The sequence below is a fragment of the Saccoglossus kowalevskii genome, chromosome 14 (assembly GCF_978046115.1).
Source record: "Saccoglossus kowalevskii chromosome 14, keSacKowa6.1, whole genome shotgun sequence".
In the NCBI taxonomy this organism is placed as follows: domain Eukaryota; kingdom Metazoa; phylum Hemichordata; class Enteropneusta; family Harrimaniidae; genus Saccoglossus; species Saccoglossus kowalevskii.
Genome location: NC_140654.1, coordinates 30831828 through 30855623, shown reverse-complemented (window position 1 = coordinate 30855623; position 23796 = coordinate 30831828). Strand labels below are relative to the sequence as shown.

Genomic DNA, 23796 nt, shown 5'->3' with positions numbered 1-23796 from the left:
CATAGGCGGCTAAGGCAATACAATAATACACATACATATTAAAGTCTATCCGGGGTTTTCGTAGTTCGAGTACTTTTACTTAATTTTGTTAGTATTATTAGATTATATAAATAGTATATCACTTTAATGAAACATTTATGTCCATGTAGAACACTTATTTAAACAAAAATAATTTTGTGTGTGTTTACAATTGCTTAATTTTCAAGTGTAAATTACTCCGAAAAATACTAAAACAATACTATTTTCATTGAAATGGCCGGTGTATTGTAATATTATACACTTGGGTTTAATTTCAACAATGTCGGGTTTCAATTGATTTACTGTGTACGTGTTGAATGGTCGCGGTGATGGTGATTTTCACAAAGATGTGATACATTTAACAGTGTTGCTGTCCCTGGTGGTTGATAGTGTTTACTTAACAATGCACTGACACTGTCGTGTTCAATGAAGCAAACATTCTCAATTTTATGAATCCAACTGTAGATAGTTCAATATTTTAGTTGTGAAATTCATGCATAAAAAAATTAGACAGATGACAGGTGATCATATACAGAACGAAATAATGATATGTGAGATATCGTGCGAGCTATAGGGTTACGATATTTATAATATCCCAATACATAATATGTGTTGCCATAGCAACTCTGTTGGTGCCATGCCAACAACAGAATAAATCTCTCATGGAGCTGAACATGCGTACTATGTATACCACGTACTTACGCTGACACATAGAACACAAAATTATAACAATGATCCATGCGTTGTCTACATGAAGTGATTTATTTCAGTTTCTTCTTGTCATCATTCTGTGTCGGATTGGCTGCGTTTTCGCTGCCATACGCTCTATGCACCAGTAAAACTGAACTGTGCCAATCAATTTCAAATAAGCATAACTGCAGTTTTGATGACACGTAATGTGTGACAAACACTCTCAGTGTAACCAGGAAGAAGTGAAATTAGAATCCGATTTGGCTAATCGCAAAAAGATTATTGTAGAAAATAAAAATGCATTAAAAACATTGGGCCACCTAGCACAGTAAAGTATAATTGAAATCTGTGTAATTCGCCCCTAAGCCGATTAGTTAAAATCCCCTATTCCGGTTGTATACACGTTGCCAGGCGAATAAAATGTGCAAATCAATCATATAATAAATTCAGATTATTTGAATTTAGTTTGGGCAAAACTTTATTTTGGTTTTATAATACTAAATTTACTTTACACATTGAATAAATAGAACGTAATCTTGCTTCCAAAATGTTGCGACGACTCTGACATAATCTACATATCTTCATTACTATGTTGAATTGAATTGAAGGCATTCAACACTGTGAGATACATCGTGTACACAAATATTTATTCAATTGTCAACAGTGAATTTCGTGTCAATAATGGATTTAGACTGTGAAGCAGAGAGTACAAAAGTTGTATCTGGGCGTTGGCCAAGCCCAGAACGCAAACAAGTGGACCAGGTCCGGTGTATCTGTGTATGTATCTGAGTCTGCCTGAATCTCTAGTAACATGTTTTTAATAAGGTAAATCACGTATCCAAAATGATACATCACATGACTCAAAACACATTTTATGATAAGAAAGTGATTCAATACATAAGCATAAGTATAAAAAATAATAAAATAATAAAAAATACAAAAGTGATTTTAGCACCTCCACTTTTTGGTGAAATGCTCTATAGGCTGATTTGTAGCAGGTGATAATGTTTTACCAATTATATTAATACACGTGGTGCCATTCACTGTCAGCTACCCATATACCACATGTTTTACCAATTATATTAATACACGTGGTGCCATTCACTGTCAGCTACCCATATACCACATGTTTTACCAATTATATTAATACACGTGGTGCCATTCACTGTCAGCTACCCATATACCACATGTTTGCTAAAAGCGTCACATGTTTTACCAATTATATTAATACACGTGGTGCCATTCACTGTCAGCTGCCCATATACCACATGTTTGCTAAAAGCGTCACGGATTTTGTTTTAGAAACCACGTTGATTGATAGCAATGTAAAGATATGCTTGATATTGTTTCAATACAAGCGTTACCCATAATAATCCCGTCAACGCCCATGATGGGTGTCCGTACAAAGGATATAACACAGTGCTCACACACGATATACATAGTGCCTATGTGTAGTGCTCAAACGAGATACGTAAAATTAAATACGTAATGCACAGAATAATATGAAGAGCTCCAAAACGGATACGCAGTGTACAAAAACCACATGTGTTACATTTAAAATCGTAATATTTATGCATATAGAGACGGTTTTCTTATTTCTGAATACAGATGTGATTAATTAGTAAACTTCATACGAACAAAACATGTATAAGAATAATGCCCGAAACATCGAGTTACTGTACCAAGAATGGTAGACTAAATATGTCATCTTTGTTTATGTACCAGTAATACATGTATTAAGATTGTATGTCAAACGGCAAAGAAAACGAACAAATATGTTGTGGGTTAAAGATGTAGATTAATGGGGATTTACATTCGCTTTATTGTTGCTAGAATTTCTTATCACGTAAAGGTACGACAAAATGATTTCTCTTGACAATACCTAGATGATAAATTATTTATACTACCCGTAACCTTGTTCTCCCTAATTGTAGTCTTACTAGAGGTAAATTATTTATACTGCCCATAACCTTGTTTTCCCTAATTGTAGTCTTACTAGAAGTAAGTTAATGTTGTTAATTTGGCTTGTGGTTTTATGTATATAATTTTAAATAACATTAGTGTTTTTTACGTTCTTTGTCTAGTATTTTGTCACGGCATCTCTCTGAAGTACAATATGTCATAATTTCGCGTTATTGCATATTCCATACTAAGAGAAATGATTTATAGTATTTCCAAGATGGTGAACCTTGAATGTTAATACAAAATCCTAAGTATATTGGAATGTTTGCATGTATTTTAAATAATTAATAAATCACACAGTCACGTCTTTAGTTGCTTACAAATCATCTATATTTACTTGACATTTGAACGGGAAGAAAAGTAGGCAAAATTGATGTGACTGTTTTTTTTTCTTATTCCAAAAAAAATATGGTATCCCTTTTAATCAACAGTACTCATTTGAATCTGCAATAAAGGATTTATTTACTTAGAAGTCACATGGCTACATAAAGGTTAGTGTGAATCATAAACCTTCATAAAATGCATAGTTTGGTATGATTCAAAACAACCTCTACTACATTCCTAAAGCTTCCCACACAAAGCGATTGGAATCGAGAAGATGTATAATAATAATATTAATACGTGGGTGCCGCTAAGTACTCACTACAGTAATACAGTGTCGCATACGAACTGGTCGCACTAGTTGTACTGTGTCTACTTTGCGGTATTGCAATATCTTATAGTACACTGACATTCTTGTAACATTTGACTGTTTAACGAGATATAATACACCATTGATTATACAATGTTCATGTAATCTTATCTACACTCTCCTACACATTACAAAATGTTATGATCTGATGTATAGCTGATTATATCTATATATCGAGAGAAGATATTGGAACGAGTGACCCTACTATATCAGACCTATTACACAAGTGTGGCAACTTTCATGTGTACATACATAGGGCAGGATTTTGCTTCAAACTGTTTTAATTCCGCGGTATTATTAACACGCAAAATATAACATTTGAATCATCTTTTGTTTACGCTCATGCGTAAATGTATATTTGGGATTCCAGAGACGCATTGGTGTTAAATAGAATATCAATACCCAACGTGCAAACTCAGACAACAGAATCCACCAGTGAATTTACAATCAAACAAAGGGGACAAACACAACACAGTCAATTCAGGGAGAAATACTAACTATTCTGCAGATGCTTAGTGGCACATAGGGCCACCACTGATGTCTCTATTCTGTCCTATCAGCTGATGTAACTCTGTCTTCAGCACATGACTTCCATCCAGCCTTGTTTCTTTTTGGCCAACTCGTATAGCATGTCTGTTTTTGTTGGATATGTTGTTTTGTGGATGTTATCAGCGTCAAATGTTTCGCCATTTTGTAGAATCCTTGTCATTATCCAATTGACCAAACTATTACGATGTTTCTCCATGTTGCATCACTGCACAATTGAAGTCATTATAAAAAGCTTTCACAAGACTTGTTATCGTACCATACATTCTCATTATTCTCCAAAGGATGTCCCGGTTCACAGAATCAAATGGTTTTCCAAAGTCAGTGAAATTAACGTAATTTGTTGCGTGCCATTTGTTCACAATAATATTACGTTTCTGAGATTTTTATAAACTCCGTTTTTTATTCTGTCTATGATGACTTGGCTCGGCACTTTGCTTACGATTGGAATTAGTGTAGTTTTATTATCAAACTATGTTTCCATTTCATGTGTATTCCTTCTTCTGTCCATGTCTTTTCAATTAGGTGTTGAACTGTTGTCTGTTTGTCAACATCTATATCTGCTTCATGGAGTTCTGCTGTAATTGAAACAACTTCAGGTGCAACAACTTCCATTCTTTAATTGTTTAAATGCAACCTTGATTCAACTTTGCTTGGTTCTCTGATGTCAATTTCTTCAATGTCTATATGCTCTAATTTGCATCATCATCATTATTAGGTTCGTCGGAATCTTTTCTGTTTAACACTTCCTCGAAGTGGTCACTCCATCTTTGTAACTCCATCTTGAGCTATGGGCTGATAAATCATTCCTATAAAACATTGATTATTACAGAAACCAGAAGCCGAACTAAATTACTAAATTATGTTACTGCAAGATAGATGAAATACACATGAGTGAAGTTGGATGAAATAGAAACGTTATCTCACGTGTACATGGGTTTACACTGAAATTTATTATTAACTGTGTTTATAAAATATGATGTACAACTACAACAGAGAATGTCAGCTATGATTTCAAAAGTACAATATGATAGCCGTAATTTACGTTACATAGTGTAGTGATATCGAACATTATTACTCGGCTTCACACTATAATGTGTATTCCAACATTCATTCCAAAGTTTGAGTTGGTCAATATATATGATACAACCTCCAAGCAAATACAATTATCCTATTCAATTTTGACCTATTAATGAGACTTTAAAGCTGGTCGTTTTTGTGTATGAACCCCGGAGGTGAAGTATTCTGATTTGCTGAGAGGCTCTCAGCTTATTTTAATTATTGATATTCACACAGATCACGTAATTAAGTTTTTTGCTACGAATTCATATGTGTGTCATTGTTTCATTTCATTATTTTGTATTAGGTATAAATGGTAACAGCGTCACACATTTAAGGTCATATGATACGCACTGCTCACTTTTAATGAATCATTTAATCCAGGACTTTTCCAATACCTATTTCATCCTCCAGATTAAATATTCGATTTAAAATTGATGAACTAGAACTCTGCGAGGCACAGTTATTTAACATAATTAAGGATTAATTGCAATCACAAATTATGTTTTTTTTTGTTCCACCTACCAGAACTGATTTCTAATAGATTAGTGTAATTGTGAATACAACATTTTAGTCCATGATTCATGGCACTTTCCAGACCCATATCATGTGATAGCATTCCAGCATTTGTATTGATTGGTGGATCTAGTTTGCACTTTCAACAATCAGAAATATTCGCTACTCGAATCTCTTATCCAGTGCCCATGAACATTTACCATATTTTGCGTGGCTGTTACATTGAAACACAACGACTAGTCGTGCCATTACCTATACAAATTGTGTAATATTCCAAGCAATGGCCTATACTCTTCAGAAGAAAAACATAATTTGTAATCAATCAATTTAAATGTGACTTTTTATTTCTATTTTATAAGGTACTTCTAAATTCGATTTCCGGATTCTGTTGTACCAGCTTTCTATGGAAAATGAAATGCCGTTTATGGTGATTGCTGGAGTCAGCTAGATGTGTTTTACAGTTCATGAAAAACGATATTTAATCATGCAGTCTGGTTGTGTTATTAAATTGTATATCTGGATAATGTGCTCCCAATTATATTTCGAATGACTATATTACCAACTCCATATTGCAAGGTTGGATCTGAATGTTGCTCTAGTGAAAACCCTAATTATTAAACACCGCATGGGAACATCGTCAATCATTGAATTGATTGACCTGTCTTGGTGAAAATCAACAGGACACCACCACGTGCTATGAAGGAATATTTTCTTTGATAGAATGTAGTTTAGAATGTCCAATAAAAAGAACATTGAACCAAGATCTTAGTTTTAACTGTGAAGCATGTTTACAATCTATTATTCGATATTTAAATAGTCGATAGGTAAGTGATAGTTGAAACTAGTTTATGCCATGTTTGTTCTAATTATCGTCTTCTTCACTTTGCATATTCTGAATCGATAACGAAGAAATTGGGATAAATCTCGCTTTAGAACTCGTGTTATGAATATCATACTATACTGACGTCACAAACGAATCGCGTCTCTGCGATCCTAGAATAAGCTCTCGGTAACATGGCAACCTGTAAAAAATGTTAAAATAATGATATGAGCAGAACATGTTCAGTTGCAAATGTATTGCGTCCTAGATCGTTGAAAACCACTGAGCTATGCTTTCAGATTGTTTCTTCGCTGAAAAAATGCCATTAATGACGCAGACAATGGTCTGCGATGATTTATTTTCTACAGACCGACAGACAGTCAGACTTACAATCTGAATTATAGATGACGATATAATTATATATTGAGAAGCTCTGGAAATATGAATATTTGTATCCTTGCCATAATTGTCTCATCAATCTGGCAACCTTTTATATCTCCCTCGTTTAACAGTTATTAAGTACAACGGTTTACCAATGAAATTTGCCAGTTTACAAATGCTTGTTTGGAAGTTATGACATGATATGATATTATATTATATTACGTATGAGCGATATTGAAGACTTGTGTATTAGCTTCTTTATGATGCATGGTGCCATTGATATGGATGTGCTGTGGGCCAAGCAAAATTCACTTCTCTTTACATTTCGTTTGCGGCATGAGCTGAATGCGTAATGACTAGTCTGAATGATGGCTGACTTGGTATATCTTGGTTAAATACAGCCTCTGTCATTCTGTGCAATGTCTCACTATTTGTTATAGTTTATGGGTTTACTTAAGAAACAATGTTATATTTACATTTAGTATTTTGGGAATAAAAACAGAAAAAGATCATTGGTGTACTTTTTTCAAAGCTTGCACGCTGACATTTACATTCAGAATTTGAAGTGCGATTAATATAAAAACGCTACGTCGTCGCCAAGGGCGTGTTTGAATTTTGTGCAAACACTGTATTTATACGCGCCATTACGTCACGTTACGTTTAATATTGAATGCGGCAACACGACTGTGGCGTTTGAACCATGGCTCTCACACAAATCTAAAATAAATGAGTTTAGCTTAGTCACCATAGTCCTGAAAATGCCTGAGTGTTTGTCTACTATGACAGTGTGTGGAACAAATGTAATAATGTAATGTAATGCTATACGCACACACTTGACGTGTGATGAATGGAATGACTGGGGGAATATGGATAACACGTATTTTATTGTTAAAGTTGTATTGTCTTCCAAAATATTTTAAACTGTTTCACTTATATAGTAAAATGGTTTATGTATTTATTCATTGTTCCAACCTTTTGTATCGGGAGCGCATGATAAATAAATAAATAAATAAATAAATAAATAAATAAATAAATAAATAAATAAATAAATAAATAAATAAATAAATAAATAAATAAATAAATAAATAAATAAATAAATAAATAAATAAATAAATAAATAAATAAATAAATAAATAAATAAATAAATAAATAAATAAATAAATAAATAAATAAATAAATAAATAAATAAATAAATAAATAAATAAATAAATAAATAAATAAATAAATAAATAAATAAATAAATAAATAAATAAATAAATAAATAAATAAATAAATAAATAAATAAATAAATAAATAAATAAATAAATAAATAAATAAATAAATAAATAAATAAATAAATAAATAAATAAATAAATAAATAAATAAATAAATAAATAAATAAATAAATAAATAAATAAATAGAAGCTGCATAAATTGCAAATCAAACAACACAAATTGGATCAAATTAGGGATTAGAATTAGGGAAAAAATACAAAAAAAAGAAAATGTCAAAAGTGAAATGTCAAAAGTGAAATGTCAAAAGTGAAATGTTAAATACGGGTATTAAAGGAAGTACGTCCATTAGCAACGAAGAACAAAATGCTCTAGCGTTTTATTTTTCCCATTATGTGCAAGAATTACTCTCCCATTTTCTCTTTTTCGTATTTACGTCGTTAGTGTGTCATACATGTAATGAAATGAAACAACATAAATCTAAACATTCTGTACTAAAAATTAAATGCCAACTACACATATAATAAATGCCATCAACCACAAATGTAATACCCTCTAATTGCACATATGTTTTCCTTTCACACTCATGTGTATGGTTAATTCATCTGGTCATCCACCCAACCGTAAGTTTCTTAAAATGAATAGAATATAAATCAATGTCATGTTTGACATGTTTATACAAAGTTAAGAATGCAGTTGCACATACATTTTATTTATGTTTCGCCAATCGCGACATGTTTTTGACGGTTTTATCATAATGTGATGTCAAGATAAATTAATTTATTCCAAAGTATTGTCCATACCATGATACTGTTTTAGTTCGAACGCATAAAGATGAGTAATGGTGATTGGAACTGAATTCAATTAAATTGTCTTGTACTGCCAATACGAGACGGCAACCTGTGATGTCACAGGTCAGTGAACCTCTTAACGATATTAATGGACATAACATTTTCAATTTGTAAACATATTTTCAGTTCTCATTAGTTTTGCATGTATGTTTATGTAAATACTGTAGAATACTTTATTTCCGCTTGGAATTTATTTTTGCTATTTTTGCTGAAGGGATGCTTCAGTGAAAATAAAATCCAGGGAATATTCTTTTTTCCTATGTCTCACATTCAACTCATCAAAAATCAGTGAAAATAAATTTCATACAAAACACCCAATAAGCTTTTTCAGCGAGGTATTTCACATTAGGCTTTTTTTAATTGCCAGTGAATCGTGAATGTTGCATTGTGGTACACTGCCTGTGTCTGCCAGGCTATATACATAACATGTTTACCAAGCCATGAACATGCGCAAATGCAATTCTGTGTACTTTACTCGAACACCGTTGAAAGTGCAAGATACAGAAATAACTATTTTTCTGGATTGAAATATAAATAACATACATTGTATACAAGACAAGCCGGCTCTTGCACAACCCATTGTTTTCAAACTGACATCTTTTGCCTGTCCACAGTCAATTGAACTGTCCAAAATATTGCGGGCAGCCCAGTCTTTTGTTGAAAAATTATTTGCTCAAAAGCTAATTCAATTATAAATGAATGTTTGCTACTATCACCAAGTTTTACATTTTATATTCAACAATGGAACAATTAATGTCAATTTAAATGAAACGTACTCTTAAAATAGATGCACGATTTGTTCTTTGTATACATATGAATTGCAATATATCCCCTTTGTGAGAGATGTAATTACTGTCAAATATTTACACGTTTCATCGTGTCAGAAACGTATTCTGTGTTTACAGTGGTTTGCTGGTAACCAGCAAAATTGGTTTGTTGGTGAGTAAGTCGGATGTACTGACCACTCCTGCCCACACCTGCTTTATGACTTCACTGCTTAAAATAACTCAATTCTCTGGACAACAACACATTGAAACCGTTTTAAAGTTCGTATCGAGAAATTATGACCAATATTACCAAGGCCTATCTATCACCAATTTAGGAAACTACCACTCACAACGTCGTTTCTGATTGAAAGGGTATAAGTTACTTTGTATTGAAATTTGTGTCTCATATAAATCTGTTGTTTAAGGGGGCATTGGATGTGTGTTTGGTTTTACATTTGTAAGCTGCTATCCCTGCAAATAAAAATATAACCATTGCAAAATTGACAACCTCGTGTAGAATTTCTCGTCGATTATTTTTTAATTGTATATCTAGTAACATTTTACAATTAAACAAATTACTTGTGTTTTGTATTATAGATTGAATAAATCAAAATTGACTATAATAAGAGTATTATATGTTATTTGTGAAAATAACACAATATGTCAGCGTTGAGTAATACATCTCTTCAAATATGTGTGGATATCGCTAATTTTCCAATCTTGATTTTACTTTCCCATTTCCAGTCCATAAAAATATACAATGCGTCCTATTACTTTATATTAACTTAAGCTTAAGACCTAATCTTCTGTTTCACATTTAGACGCATTTACTTATTAGAACTATGAAGTGGATTTTAACGATGAGATCCAACTCCGTAGACCCTATTAAATTAGAAGTCGTTAGTGCATCTACTCTACGCACTCGAACTTTCATTCTCTTTACGATTTTAGATTAGCATTCTGCTCGTCGTAATTGATGCTCCGGGGATCAAAAATTGTCTGTCAGTGACGTGTAAATTGTTATAATTTACACTGCAGACGATAGAAAGGTTACTGTAGCCACAGTAGCCATACTAATGAATAACATCTGGTAATTAAATAATAAATCTACATAGTTGTTAATTATTAGTACGCATCATTCTTTCGCCAATGTACTTGACTAATCGAAGGTCAATGGGAGACGTATTTATCAGAATAGGATGGAGTCACGTATATCTATTTTAGAATCACCATGACAACGTTGCGATACCTACTGAAATATGCACATTGGTAACGAACACGCAGTACGAACACTAACGTACAAACACATAAGTACCTTATGTATATCATGTTGCAACAATATCTATATTATCTGTAAGCGATATCAAAACTGTTATTTTATATAGTACTAAACTTTATTCATAATCACCTTTTTGTTTTTCTTTATTTTTAGTATTTTAGTGTTTTGTAATAAATCAGTTAAACGAATTATAATTATATTGCTATAGAGCACATCCATACACTATCTGGTCAATTTTCGATTTCATATTCTGGAACTAAATGTGGAAAAATATTAGAATAAGATCGGTTCACAATCGTAGTACATTTCAAAGATCCGTGCGCAGAATATAACAGCGGTTCCGAGAATTATTCGGAAATTCAGTTATCAAGATTGTTTGCAACTTTGCTAAACACTTGGCTTTTCCTTGACGGTGCTGTTTGAGTGATAGCGTGTTGTGTGGGATTCACTATTTTGGGGAACATCGACATGATGTTAATTAACTGTCCTTTAATGCTTGAGTATATATATTGTATGTGATTCAAAAAAGTTTGTTTCTGCATTTTAACGAATTCGTAGCATTTTGAAATGTGCGCTTTAACCTCGCCGAGTTTGATAATTGAATGATCGTAACTGTGTGCATGTCGATGGGACGGCACCGTCAAGTCCAGATTGGGCAAAACGTGTTTTGCAAACTTGCAAGTCATCTTGCTGACTGACTCCTCTGTAAGAACACGCTGTTTTCAAAACTTTATCAATTGTAATCAACACATTTTTTTATATTGCTGAATGTTCACTAGTAATACTAATATTTATAATATGTGTTGTTTGAATCGGTCGTTTTATTGTTCTTATTATAATTCTTTAATTACTATTTTTATTCACAACGCTCACACTAGTTTGAAAATAATTTTGATATCTTTCTGCATATGAATTCCAGTGTCTAGTATTGGGAATATCAACATGCTAAAAAAATCATTGTGATCGGCAAAAGATTTGACTGCACATACAATCGCAATATACCATGGATTCGACGTTATTATTCTGACCCGCTAGATACCGACGTTGATGCCACGCGGGTATATGCGGCACACCTGTCGAAATATCTCGAAAAACTGCTCAAACAAAAACGATTTTTATGTGAATCAATGCTCAATGTACGATGATGATTAATGTTATAAAATATGTATAAGGTCACATTTTGTCAATGTGTGTATATGTATGTATTTATTTATAATTGAATCTGGTGCCATTTTAATGATAAACTAAAAAACTCTTTTTGTTGTTTATTTAAAATTATTGACGGTCGATGTAACAGTCGTAAATGTAATTACTGCATAATCATTACAAATCGATAGTTAAATTATTTGTAGGGTTGTGGTACATATGGTACATAATAAATCCAATTTATATATATATATATATATATATATATATATATATATATATATATATATATATATATATATATATATATATATATATATATATATATATATATATATATATATATATATATGGAAAAATTAGATTAATTAGGTAATTTTTATGACCATTTAAAATTAGTAGTCATGGAAACAATGCGCAATCGAACGTTTTATGAAAATAATTTGTTTAGACCATGCATCTAAGATTGGATTCACTTTAGCAGGCAATAATTATTTATATTTGACATTATCTAATCGACCGGAAACTGTAAAGATAATTAAAATACGGTTACATATAACGAGAAATAACTTCTTCATACTTGAATGAAAAACGTATATCTTGACGTAATTCCAGACCGAGCAATTACTAATGCAAATGTTCTACCATATTTCGTATATACATGATGTGCATTCGATGGGACCAGTTATATCGGACTCTCTCCTCTCCTAATGGAACATGTACATCTACACTGAACAATCCCGGGAGAACTACACTATGTACCTAGGGTTGTAGGTCAAGCGTACTCTAGATGACAAAGTGTTCACCATTTGCTTTTTATCTGCAAGCGCAGTCAGTGTTACTACGCACGTAGAATGGTGACCAGCATAGCGCAGTCATGACAATACCCTGCCATATCACCTTCCACGATGACGTCACACATCGCAGACACTGCGTATCAGTTAGAATCTTCGATGACATTTTCGATGATCGGATATTTGAATAAGTATATCAACGATACAGACGAACTGTTCATGGCAATGGCGTCATGACAACGCCTTTTGCAATCTTAGTTACCATAACAGCGGTATCTTTAAGATCACAAAGACATAGAATCCTTCCCAATTCTACTTAAACGCAAAGTCTGCTGATCAAGTAAATGTTGCTGTATTAAATGTACCCGTCCTTCAAACACAGGGCATCGTCTTTATAGCTTAACAACCGTGTCTTTGAAAAACGGAAAATTGTTGTACTCGCTATATTTACAAGCCTGGTATGTACCGCATGGTAACACGATATTGTGACGAATCATTTTAGTCGAAATGTTTGTATCATGGCGTATCACGGGCACATTCCCTCATACGTCACAGTCACGCAGTATCACGCGGTACTGGTTTTGAATGAGAACTTGGTAACACGCTACCCGCTATAGTAGTACGCTTTCATTTAAAATATCGTGTGGTATTATGGGCATTCGGAATGTAAGATTCAGGTGGTTTACGAATAAACATAAGCCTATTGTTAGCCGGGTTTTTTTCAAGTGAAGTTATTAATAATGTACACTATATTTATAATTTCATATGTGGGTATACAAAATGCATTATAATTAAACAGTAGGCAACAAACGAGTAGTTAATGGCACACTTCAATAATTACCTATGAATCAAACACATCTAACCTACTATATCAATGTGCAAATCTAAGACAATAGCTAGCTACAAAACACGTTAATAATATATATTTCCATTCATTCGAAGAGGACGCTCTGATACCAGTTGCATTAAAATGTTTTCCTAAGGAAAGGAATAGTCACAGAAAATTATATTGTGCGATAATTAAACCTAATTTATGATATTAGTCTTTGTAATTTGTCTAGTAGTATTTCAAGAAAACGTGTGTTTGTTCTAATAAAATCATCATTAGTGATGGTACCGTTTCATAATAAACACAGCTTACAATTGAATAGAAGCAATTTTGATGTAATGTTTACTATGTTTCAAAATAATTCAACGAACAGCTGTGTCGACTCAATGAAACAAATGCGTTATATATGTTAGATATCCCATCGACAACTCGATCACCTAGACAGCGGGAATGCAGAACGCGTGAACCCATCAAGCAAAATATTGCATTTTATGAATGTGCCTAAGAATTTAACTGAAACGTGTGCATTCAAATATATCCAGTGAAGTAGCCATCCGTACTACGTGCCGAGCATGCGCAATGCTAACTTATCTTCACTACCTGTTGTAGCTGCGTCTATGGTAGAGTCAGACCGCTGTTAATTCAGTTAACGCTGTAAATTAGCAGTGAAAACCTGGTTGGGAAAAGTAGTATTTGGAATAGATTAACGCAGCATCGACCTCTGTGCAAAATCTACAGGACTAATCGATATACATAATAGATATTGATGTTATATATTCACCGCACTACGTGAAGCTAGTTTCAATGCAAAAGGATGTGCGCAGGAGGCTGTGGAGATAATAACATATGAAAAGACGCCGTAACTTCATTGCGAGATACCCACATCATTATCATTAGCAAGGTATTGGAGATCGGTCGAATAGTTGGGGCGTGACTCCCTGTACTTTAGTGCACAACGCATAATTGATGACGCACGCTGTTATTAACCGCTTTACCTGCAAACAGTGGTAATGCCGAGGTTTCATAGTTTATAATTCATTGCCTTGTTGTTTGGACTCGTGCTCATCTGTACACGTTAGTTTCCAGTTGGGAGTTATAAAAGTGGCGTACCGAGTAAGTAATCTCGCACACAGGGGACGTATGTGCTATCGTCGCCTTATAACTTGATTGGTTTCTCTCGGACTTGCCTCAGCAAGTCAAGCCATCAACATCAAGATATACTTTGGTAAACGACGTTGTTATTATTCCAGTGAAAAGTGCCAGTTGGAGCGTCGGCGTCTACTTAGGCTGATATTCACAGTGTTGGCTATACAGGGTTAATTATCTAGCGAGTTCGTAATGCATGCTATCATGGAAAACTATGAAACATTAACTCTAGTGTATAACAATTCGAACATTTCATACGAGGGCACACAGAGTAATGATTCGGAAGACGACTGGGTGTATACGCTAGATACCCTACCAGAAAAGAGAATAATAATTCTAAGTATTATATTCGGGGCATCTATACTTGTGTCAGCAGTAGGAAACGTTTCAGCCATAGTCATGTTAACTCGCCGAAAAGGACACAAAAACTCATTATACAGCTTATTGATGAATCTAGCTATCGCTGACTGGAGCATGAGTATCCTGTGTCTACCGTTTTTATTCGCATCAACCATGTCTGTAGAGTGGGTATTTGGGGCATTCTTCTGTACTCTAATTCCATTTGCTCTGAAGGTAAGTATTTCTTTTCAACTTATTATATCAGTTACCGATGATTCCGTTAGCCAATGTTAGAGGTTAAGCATTTATAACTCGGTTTTGAAAAAAAAAATGCCAGTCAGAAAAAAAAATCAAAAACAAGTCTACAGGGCAAATTAATGAAAAAAAATTGTTTAGAGGAAAATAACAAGAGCAACACAGCGACATCATCCTGAAAAAGATCAAATTAGCTTAAAACTGAGTGAAGACAAATAAAAAAACGTATTAAGTGTTCCTACCAATAGTATCTGAATATCGTGTTGCCGTATATGCACATAACTAATACAGCAACAATTGAATTCCTAGACAGACTCAGTGAATACCCACACCTGGTAAGTAGAAGGATAATGCTTTATCTGTTTATCACATTAAATTGTGTTTACACCGTTATTTCATGACACATATCTGTATCTGTGGCTTCACTTTCGTTATACATTTATCGATGTCCATTGGTCCTCTGTTTTGTTCACTGTCAATTACTGTATATCCGGTCACGTGGTCATCAACACTTGGTTTAATCTAACTCTGAGTAGAAAATTGTGTAACATTACGCCCGTTCCCGTATCAGTCTTACAATGTCTGCAAATACTATGTAGTGTATTACGTGAAGTGATTTCTCCGCTCTCATCTTATCTCAAGAACATGTCCTAATGAAATGAAGAGATATGGTCTGTTATTCCATTGGTTAATTTTACAGGCATTGTGCCGTGTTTATTGCATTAACAGTTATTTGTGGTTATGTCTAGATTATGAATGATGAGGTGGTTTGCATATATTAATTGTGTTGTTTTGCTGTACACTGTCGGGTGCCCTGCGCTTTGGCGTAGCTAATTTATTGTATCGCGGTCTGTTTATAGTATTAAACCGATAACTTCCACATCCTCTCACTCAACAGAAAAACCGTTCAGATCCTTCAATTCAATTCAAATCAATTCTAGCTTCATTGAATATACAGTAAAAGCTTTCCAGCTTGATTGAATAGACATTCAAAACATTCTGGCCTTGCTAAATGTATAAATAACCTTCAAATCTTTTAAAACGTATGGCTAAATAGCCATTTGCATTTTCTGGCACATTCATAACATTTTAAACCGGCTAAACCATCACGTATAACATTGCAATTGTTGATCATATGGTGATTGTTTTACATACACGGAATAGTTAGTGTTAATGGTATATATAATCTGACGTTGGTCGTAAAACTTAAAACCAGCCTGAGTTCATAGTCATTTCACTACAATGTGCGCCATTGTGCCACCAACGCAAATGGTTCCATTTGATAATTACACTAGTATTACAGTTAGTGACGCATGTAATATGGTCATTAATTGTAGATTCCTCTTTGCTGCTGTGTCTTATTCATATGGGTAAAATCAACAAAACCTCTAACGTTTATTGAACATTTAACCCCGTCGGCAGGCCAGTCACACTGGTTCTCACTACGAGAGGTTACGACCCCCCCCCGCCAAATGCTAACAGTATAGTAGTTTATGATTTGCATAGTCAATAAATAGGAAATGATAAGTACTGAAAAGTAGCAGCTTCTGAGGCTTCACAACCCATCCACGGCCAGATTTCTTTCTTTGATTATCTTCGTTGGGTATTCCAATTCTGATGTCCTCTATAGACAAAGGCAACGCACTTTTAATATATACAATGTAGGACTATTAACACCCGACTAACAATATATTTGACATGGTCACATTGTCGTCTTTAAGATACGGCATAATAATACAACTAAAACACATTGGCGTGTTGAATCATAGTAGAAGTAACCGAACAAACGACGATATATAATAATAGATGACCAATCGTGGTTCTTGCGAGATCTGCAATTTGATCTCATTCATTTGCATTCGCGGCTGTTGACATCAATTTACGAAAAAAGAAAATAATGTTCGTCTATCTAAATTATATAGGATGTCCAAATTATATAAAAAAATACCTCAATATTTACAGGATGATGTTCGTAACTGAGTGTATGTAAAATGACAGTAACCATTAACATATTGCATAAATTAGTGTAATTGTTCGTAATTGATCATTTGAAATAGTGTTACAGCAATATCAACGAAAATATCTCTCTGTCTCACAGTAGTGGTGAAAAATTACTAAGTGAATCAATCTACTTTAAAGTTTGAAAAAAAATTACCAAATACAAAATTGTTGTCATGGTGAAATTTTATCAAACTATACTATTCTATTGTAATGGGTTGTTTTCGCTCCTCAGACCGAAATGCACTAACTTTCTATACCATTGAAAATTAGGTGACCTCCCCCCCCCCCCGCTTTCAAATCAAAGACATATATTACTCAAGATAGGCAACGGTATATCGTTGATTATTATAAGGTCATTACGAGAATACCTCAAATTATGCATGAAGACAGTGCAGCTGGAGTATCGACCGTCGCGCAGTGGAGGTCGAGATGCAACGGCGTACTGTCTGAGTGCATACTTTGAGGTATCCTCATATAATCTTATTATTATACATCTTTTCCTTCCAAGGATACATCATGGGAATGCCAAAATCCAAAAAGTTTAGAACAGCATCAGCGAAATTCTTTGTGTGGAGTCTGGTCAAACCCCGTTTGCAGCCATGTTTGATTTTATTATTAGAGGTCGCTTACGCGCGTAATCTTCCATATTTGGAATTCGCATTTCCTTATATGGTAGGATGAAAATAGGGCCATGCCCCCCCCAAAAAAAAACGCATGACGATTCGTATCATCTGGTTTACGCATAGATTCTCTGCGATTTACGGTCCGTATATCTTAAGCGTAGCTTGGACCCCCCAATACATTTTGCTAGATCCGCCACTGACACTTCACACATTATCTTGCCATAGACCCTCTCGTCCAATTGCGCTCTGACGGATTTATTATTGTTTAAATACATATATTTTTTATCATTAACCATTTCTCGCGATATTACAAGGTTAGGAAGGTTTTACTTGGATCTGGCATGTCACGTGTATTCAATTTGTATTGTCGGATTTCACGTTCTCATCGCTGAATATATTCGGTTATTAATAACCCCTTTTTCGTGCAGCCGAGTTGGTCACGTGGCGCCAGTGCGACTTACACATTTACTTTCGTATGTATTATTTTCTTTAATACTAAAATAGTGACGCGGCGGCGTTTATTTGATATCATATTGGCGAAACATCCAACGTCTGATAGACGAATGTAAATTCGTGTCCGATGAATATGATTGCCCATAATAAAAATAACTATTCAAAAAACAAATGTGGGTTAAATATTTATTATAAAACATCTTCGAACAAACAAATTCGACTGGGATCGAAAACTAACCAATAATTCAATAATGCTATACCATGACAAATATTTTCGTATTTTCCCCAGACGCGATAGTTTACAAGTTGAATGTGTATTTTTTGATTAACAGTGAGGTATTGCAATTAGTTAAAGCGTGCATGACCAGATTATGCATTTACGATGGACAAATGGACTAAAGACTACGTGACTTACGTGCATTTTTGTGAATGATATACCTTCGTAATATAAATGACCGTAGCAGTAGTATAATACAAGTCAAAAATCGTCGGAAATACATCAAAATGCGCCTCCCGCCCTCCGGCCAATAATTTAAAAAGATGATTAAACTGCCAAGTGTTATTAATTACAAAGTTGGTGTCAATGTAACACTGAGTCCTCTACTACTTGGTAATCAAGTGAGAATTGATGGCCGGAAATGGTAAGAGGTGTTTAATGGGGTAATGATTGATTTATTGATTGTTTGGTCCTGTTTACTTATCCTGTATGGTTACTACATTATCAGATATATAATTCATTGCTTATGTACTGGAGGTAGATTTATTTATTGTCACTAAGAAAAAACAGAAAGCCTTTCCTACACAACGATAGAATGTTCCACTAAAAACGCAACTTTCCTACCGAGGCTGCTACCAGTATATTTACCGAGGAGGATTTGTATTTAAATGAATATAGATGATTTCCGTTCTCTTAAATTTTTCTGGCGCCATGTATATTTCACAGTTCCATTTCGTGTTGTCTGTTTCGCGGGCATAAAAACGTTCACAAAGCACACAAACACAGTAAGTCAGTACCAGATAATAGTGTCAGGCATTGTGAGTTCTTTATTGAACCCTTTATATCGCCAATTATAAATAGCATTTCTCCATGCTTGTGTGTGTTTGGGGTGTTTCATCAGAAAACAACTATAAATGAAACATTATTATGATCGACGTTGACCGTTGGCCAAAACACTGGCCTCATTAACAAGTTATGTAGATTTTTGTCTGAAATGAAACCATGTCACACTGAATAAAATATGAATTGTGTTCAGTTGTGTAATATTATTGCATTTTAAAATATTTGTTTATTTCTTTGAACATTCATTTAAATCAGAAGTGTTTAGAAACCATATATACGTCAATATCTCATTTCCTGAACTTCTAGAGATCCCGTGTTATGCGTGGAATCAAACAAAACCAGCACAAACAATGGTTATAGCGTCGTTGTTGCATCAAAAAAAAAACATTTCTTGGAATTCTTGAACGACTTAAGGGTGTTTTCACGCCAACGTAATGTTCCTTACTGAAATATCGGTATTTCAGTATTGAACTATAAAAAAGAGTTAATTCGAGTTCAAATCGCGCTTGTCACTCATTACGTGAGATCTCACCGTGAACCAAAGCACGTATCTTAAATATTGGTCAACGTCTATTTTACCGCCCACGATATAAGTATATCATACAGCCACTTCGTCAACAAAACGTTTGCTACCATATGTCATGACAGTTTCGTGTAATAAGTATTTCCATACTACGTAATAAAAATATCAGTAATCTGATTGAACAATGCACAGATTAACACCACTGCTTATAATCTAATCATTCCAATAAGCTGATGAATTTTATTATCTTGACGTAATTTTATCAAGTTGAATACTTCAGATATCAGTTAAAATGCACATGTATGTATCAGCAGACATAGATTAAATGTTATTCAAAATTAGTAATCATATTACCAATCCATCCAAAAACCAAAATTAAAATTATCTCATAATGAGAGTAAACATACTATATTCTGTGTCAATACTCCACGGGGTCTTAATGCTCACTAATTACTGTTAGTGTTTGTGATTTGGATATATAAAATAAACATGATAACATATTCGCGGGAATACATATTTAAGATGTTGAGTCATTCGTGAGATACCCTCCGTATATCAACGTGCAGATGTGTATTTATTAAACAAATCTCCCAGACAAAAAGGTTAATGTGCTCATTAGATCGGAAAACAATCTGTTTAAAATCCATTTTAAAGCCTATGTCTGCATCGGATTTTAATACGATTTCTCTAATTCTGCTAAATATTGATCTTTGCTTTCAACCTGACAAATAGTGCGGAATAATTGATCTTACAACATGTTCTGTTTCATGTTTCAGATTTCTGAAATTGTCAGCATATTCACCTTGGTAGTTATAGGAATAGATCGGTACCATGCAGTCATGTACCCACTCAAAAGAAGAATAACTTCACGTCAGAAGACTGCAATGCTGGTTTTAATATGGATAGTAGCCATATTGCTATCCTGTCCAAAGCCTGTGTTTTCGCTGTTGGTTGGATATCCAGTGAAAGGCAATAGAACAGCGTATGTATGTACGGAGAGATGGCCTGTATCATCGTATTGGAATCTTACAAAATTGTATATATGGTTACTGTTTATTGTGACATATTTAGTACCGTTGGCTATTATCACTGGTTGTTATCTGAGGGTAGCTTTCAGATTGTGGAACCGACGACTTCCAGGTCAAGCGAACGTAGTACGGGATAAAGAACACGAACAAACTAAAAGAAAGGTGAGTATAGTAAATGCAATTGTTTTGACGTTCTTCATAGAAGTACACTTACTGATACTTGTATCTTGATTCGAGATACTGATGTCTGTAATACTCGTCAAATTCTAATGAGTTGGTGGCAGGTGTTCCATAAATATCAAATGTTCATTTTCTACGTAATCTTGCGCACACTGCATAATAAACTATGTATTATACACGTAGCATCTGGTACTGTGCAATTAAAGCCGTATACAGGAAACAATTACACAATGTTTGGAGGGTATTTTATTAGGAATCAACTTATATGGCAATGAACAGACAATGCATACAGATATAATATCTCCTTTGCAGCCGTCATTTCCGTGATATTAGTGAGAACTTTTGTGATTAGTTTAATTTGATAACCATCCAACGAGTTTGCGTTATATGTTAATCGAATGCAAACGTAAGAGTGACGTAATCATAAACTGTTATTTCTTTATCGTTACTTTGTTATTCATGAAACCTAACAATTCTTATCACTATTCCTTGTCTGATGTTAGCTTCCTCTCAATTTATATACATCTTTAGTTTAGCTTTGCGGTCAATAGTCTGCATGCTTTGAAGTCCTTCGATTCACACTCACATATCGTATCTTGTTTTTGGATCAGCAATATTGATTGATCTGAAATTTGTTTGTTTTTTGGCATCTAAGTATAATGCACATTACAGTTTGCAAAGCTTTGTTGCATATTTATTCAGAACTCACTGCAAACAAATAATTCACATCAGTTACGTAATTTTCCAGGCATCTTGCCAAATACGACAAAAATAGGAGCAATTGTTTTTTTAGAAGTGATTTAACTGGACAACTGGATATTTTGTGTTTAACATATATTGCCATATACGAATGAAATGAAATAATTTTGAGAACTCACAGGGTTATATCGTCTAAAATGTTTCTCATGGGTGTTTTAACCAATGAACTTGATATTTTACATGTACCGTGTATGTCTGAAGCTTATTATGAGAGAAAATAAACAAATAGTTCGGTCACATAGTTTGGCCGCCATATTGTATTTCTGGTAAAAACTGTGGCAACAATTTAGAGCATTTAACTTACTATTTTGCATAATTTATGTAGTAGTGGGTGTATATTAGAGCCTATTCAGCCTTTAAACTTGAACCATACAAAGCTGATCTGTTAAATTAATTTGTTTTTAGAATTATGCTAATAAGCAATGCTATAATTTAAAATAATATTTAATGTACTGTTGCCAGTTCCGTGAGTTGTTATCACCAGCAAACGCAGTGTTCGATGTCACGTAATCTGTCGCTCTCGACTACATGTGTGCTGTACGCTACGAGTCAATGAATTCGCATTGAAGTGTGTCTTTAGACAGCCCAACCTTCAAATGAGATAAAAAAGAAGGTTTTAGGGAAGAATACCTACCCCGATAGTTGAAGGTCACGTCGAAACACTGTCTAAATCAATATTTTACCAGCCTTGGGTGAACTAAAATGATACCAAGCCAGTGTATCTTTTGGCTAATATTCAATTGTCTTGATGTTGTATAACTTTGGTATTTATTGTAAGTAGGTTTAGACTGCTGAACATATCTAAGTACAGTACGAGCACCTAGATGATGATGTAAATGAGATAATACTTTGAACGGTAGAATTAATGGCGATTTGACAATTTGATATATATTCCAGTGCACCTCGTAGAATGCAGTAGCATTGTCTTGAGTTTTGAGTAAAAGTACTAGATGAAAAGTATTTTTATAATTAACGTAAAATGTTTGTATAATTGTCAGATAGATCCGACGGTGCGTTAAATCTCAAACAAAGCAAGAACGTATATTGTCAAGCATGAGGAAACATGAAATGCCATAAGGTTATCTCATGAAATAACAAGTTGAGATAGATTTGCGGAGAGAAATTTGAATAGGAGACTTTATCCTTAACTTCCTAAATTTTGGCGACAAATATTAATTAAACACAATGCAATTTATGATAGTTTTCTCTCCAGCAATGAATTTTGGAAAGAATCATTTTTAGTGATAGTGTTTTATTGGATTGTTAATTATAGATTGTGGGATGAACCTGTCTGCTTGATAGCAATGATAATTAATAGTGTTTATGTACGAAAAGTGTAAACCATATATAAGAAATGGTTTCGGTCTCATACTCCAGCTCAAATATGAACAACTTTATGATGGTGAACAATCTCTTATTGTCTGCCTTATGAGGCGAAATCCCCGTAGTCAAGATTTAGTCTACGGGAGGATTGAGCTTGCGAGATGATTATTCTCATTAATTTAAGTGCACGGGTACTATGATTCCAAAATAATGACGTCAATCTAGCATATACTGTCATTTAATTTTATTAAATTGTGTTTTCCCTGGGGGAAGAGCGACCAAGCTTGACAATAACTAACCTTAATGAGGAGAAAAAGTGTAATTTGAGTGAGTATGTGTTTAACAGCTTAATGCGAGAGAATAGAACCATGACTGTTGTGAAACTAATTTCCCGGGTACTCCCGAAGCCTCGGAAACTTAATTTATATCAGTACATGGAATTCATAATCTGAATATAGATAAAAATGTAGCAAAACTTATATAAAACCAAATTATGACCAAATATATTTGATAGTATAAATTTGAAACTCGAAGAACGGTTTACT

At 33.8% G+C, this 23796-nt stretch overlaps 1 protein-coding gene across 1 annotated transcript; it reads left to right on the top strand.

The window, feature by feature from the left end:
• The first annotated feature begins 14899 nt into the window (after positions 1 to 14899).
• LOC102805745 (tachykinin-like peptides receptor 99D) lies at positions 14900 to 23416 on the top strand. Its single transcript, XM_006823142.1, has 3 exons — positions 14900 to 15280; positions 20738 to 21151; positions 23306 to 23416. Exons 1-3 carry the CDS (start codon positions 14900 to 14902, stop codon positions 23414 to 23416), a joined length of 906 nt encoding a protein of 301 aa, XP_006823205.1.
• The last annotated feature ends 380 nt before the right edge of the window (positions 23417 to 23796 follow it).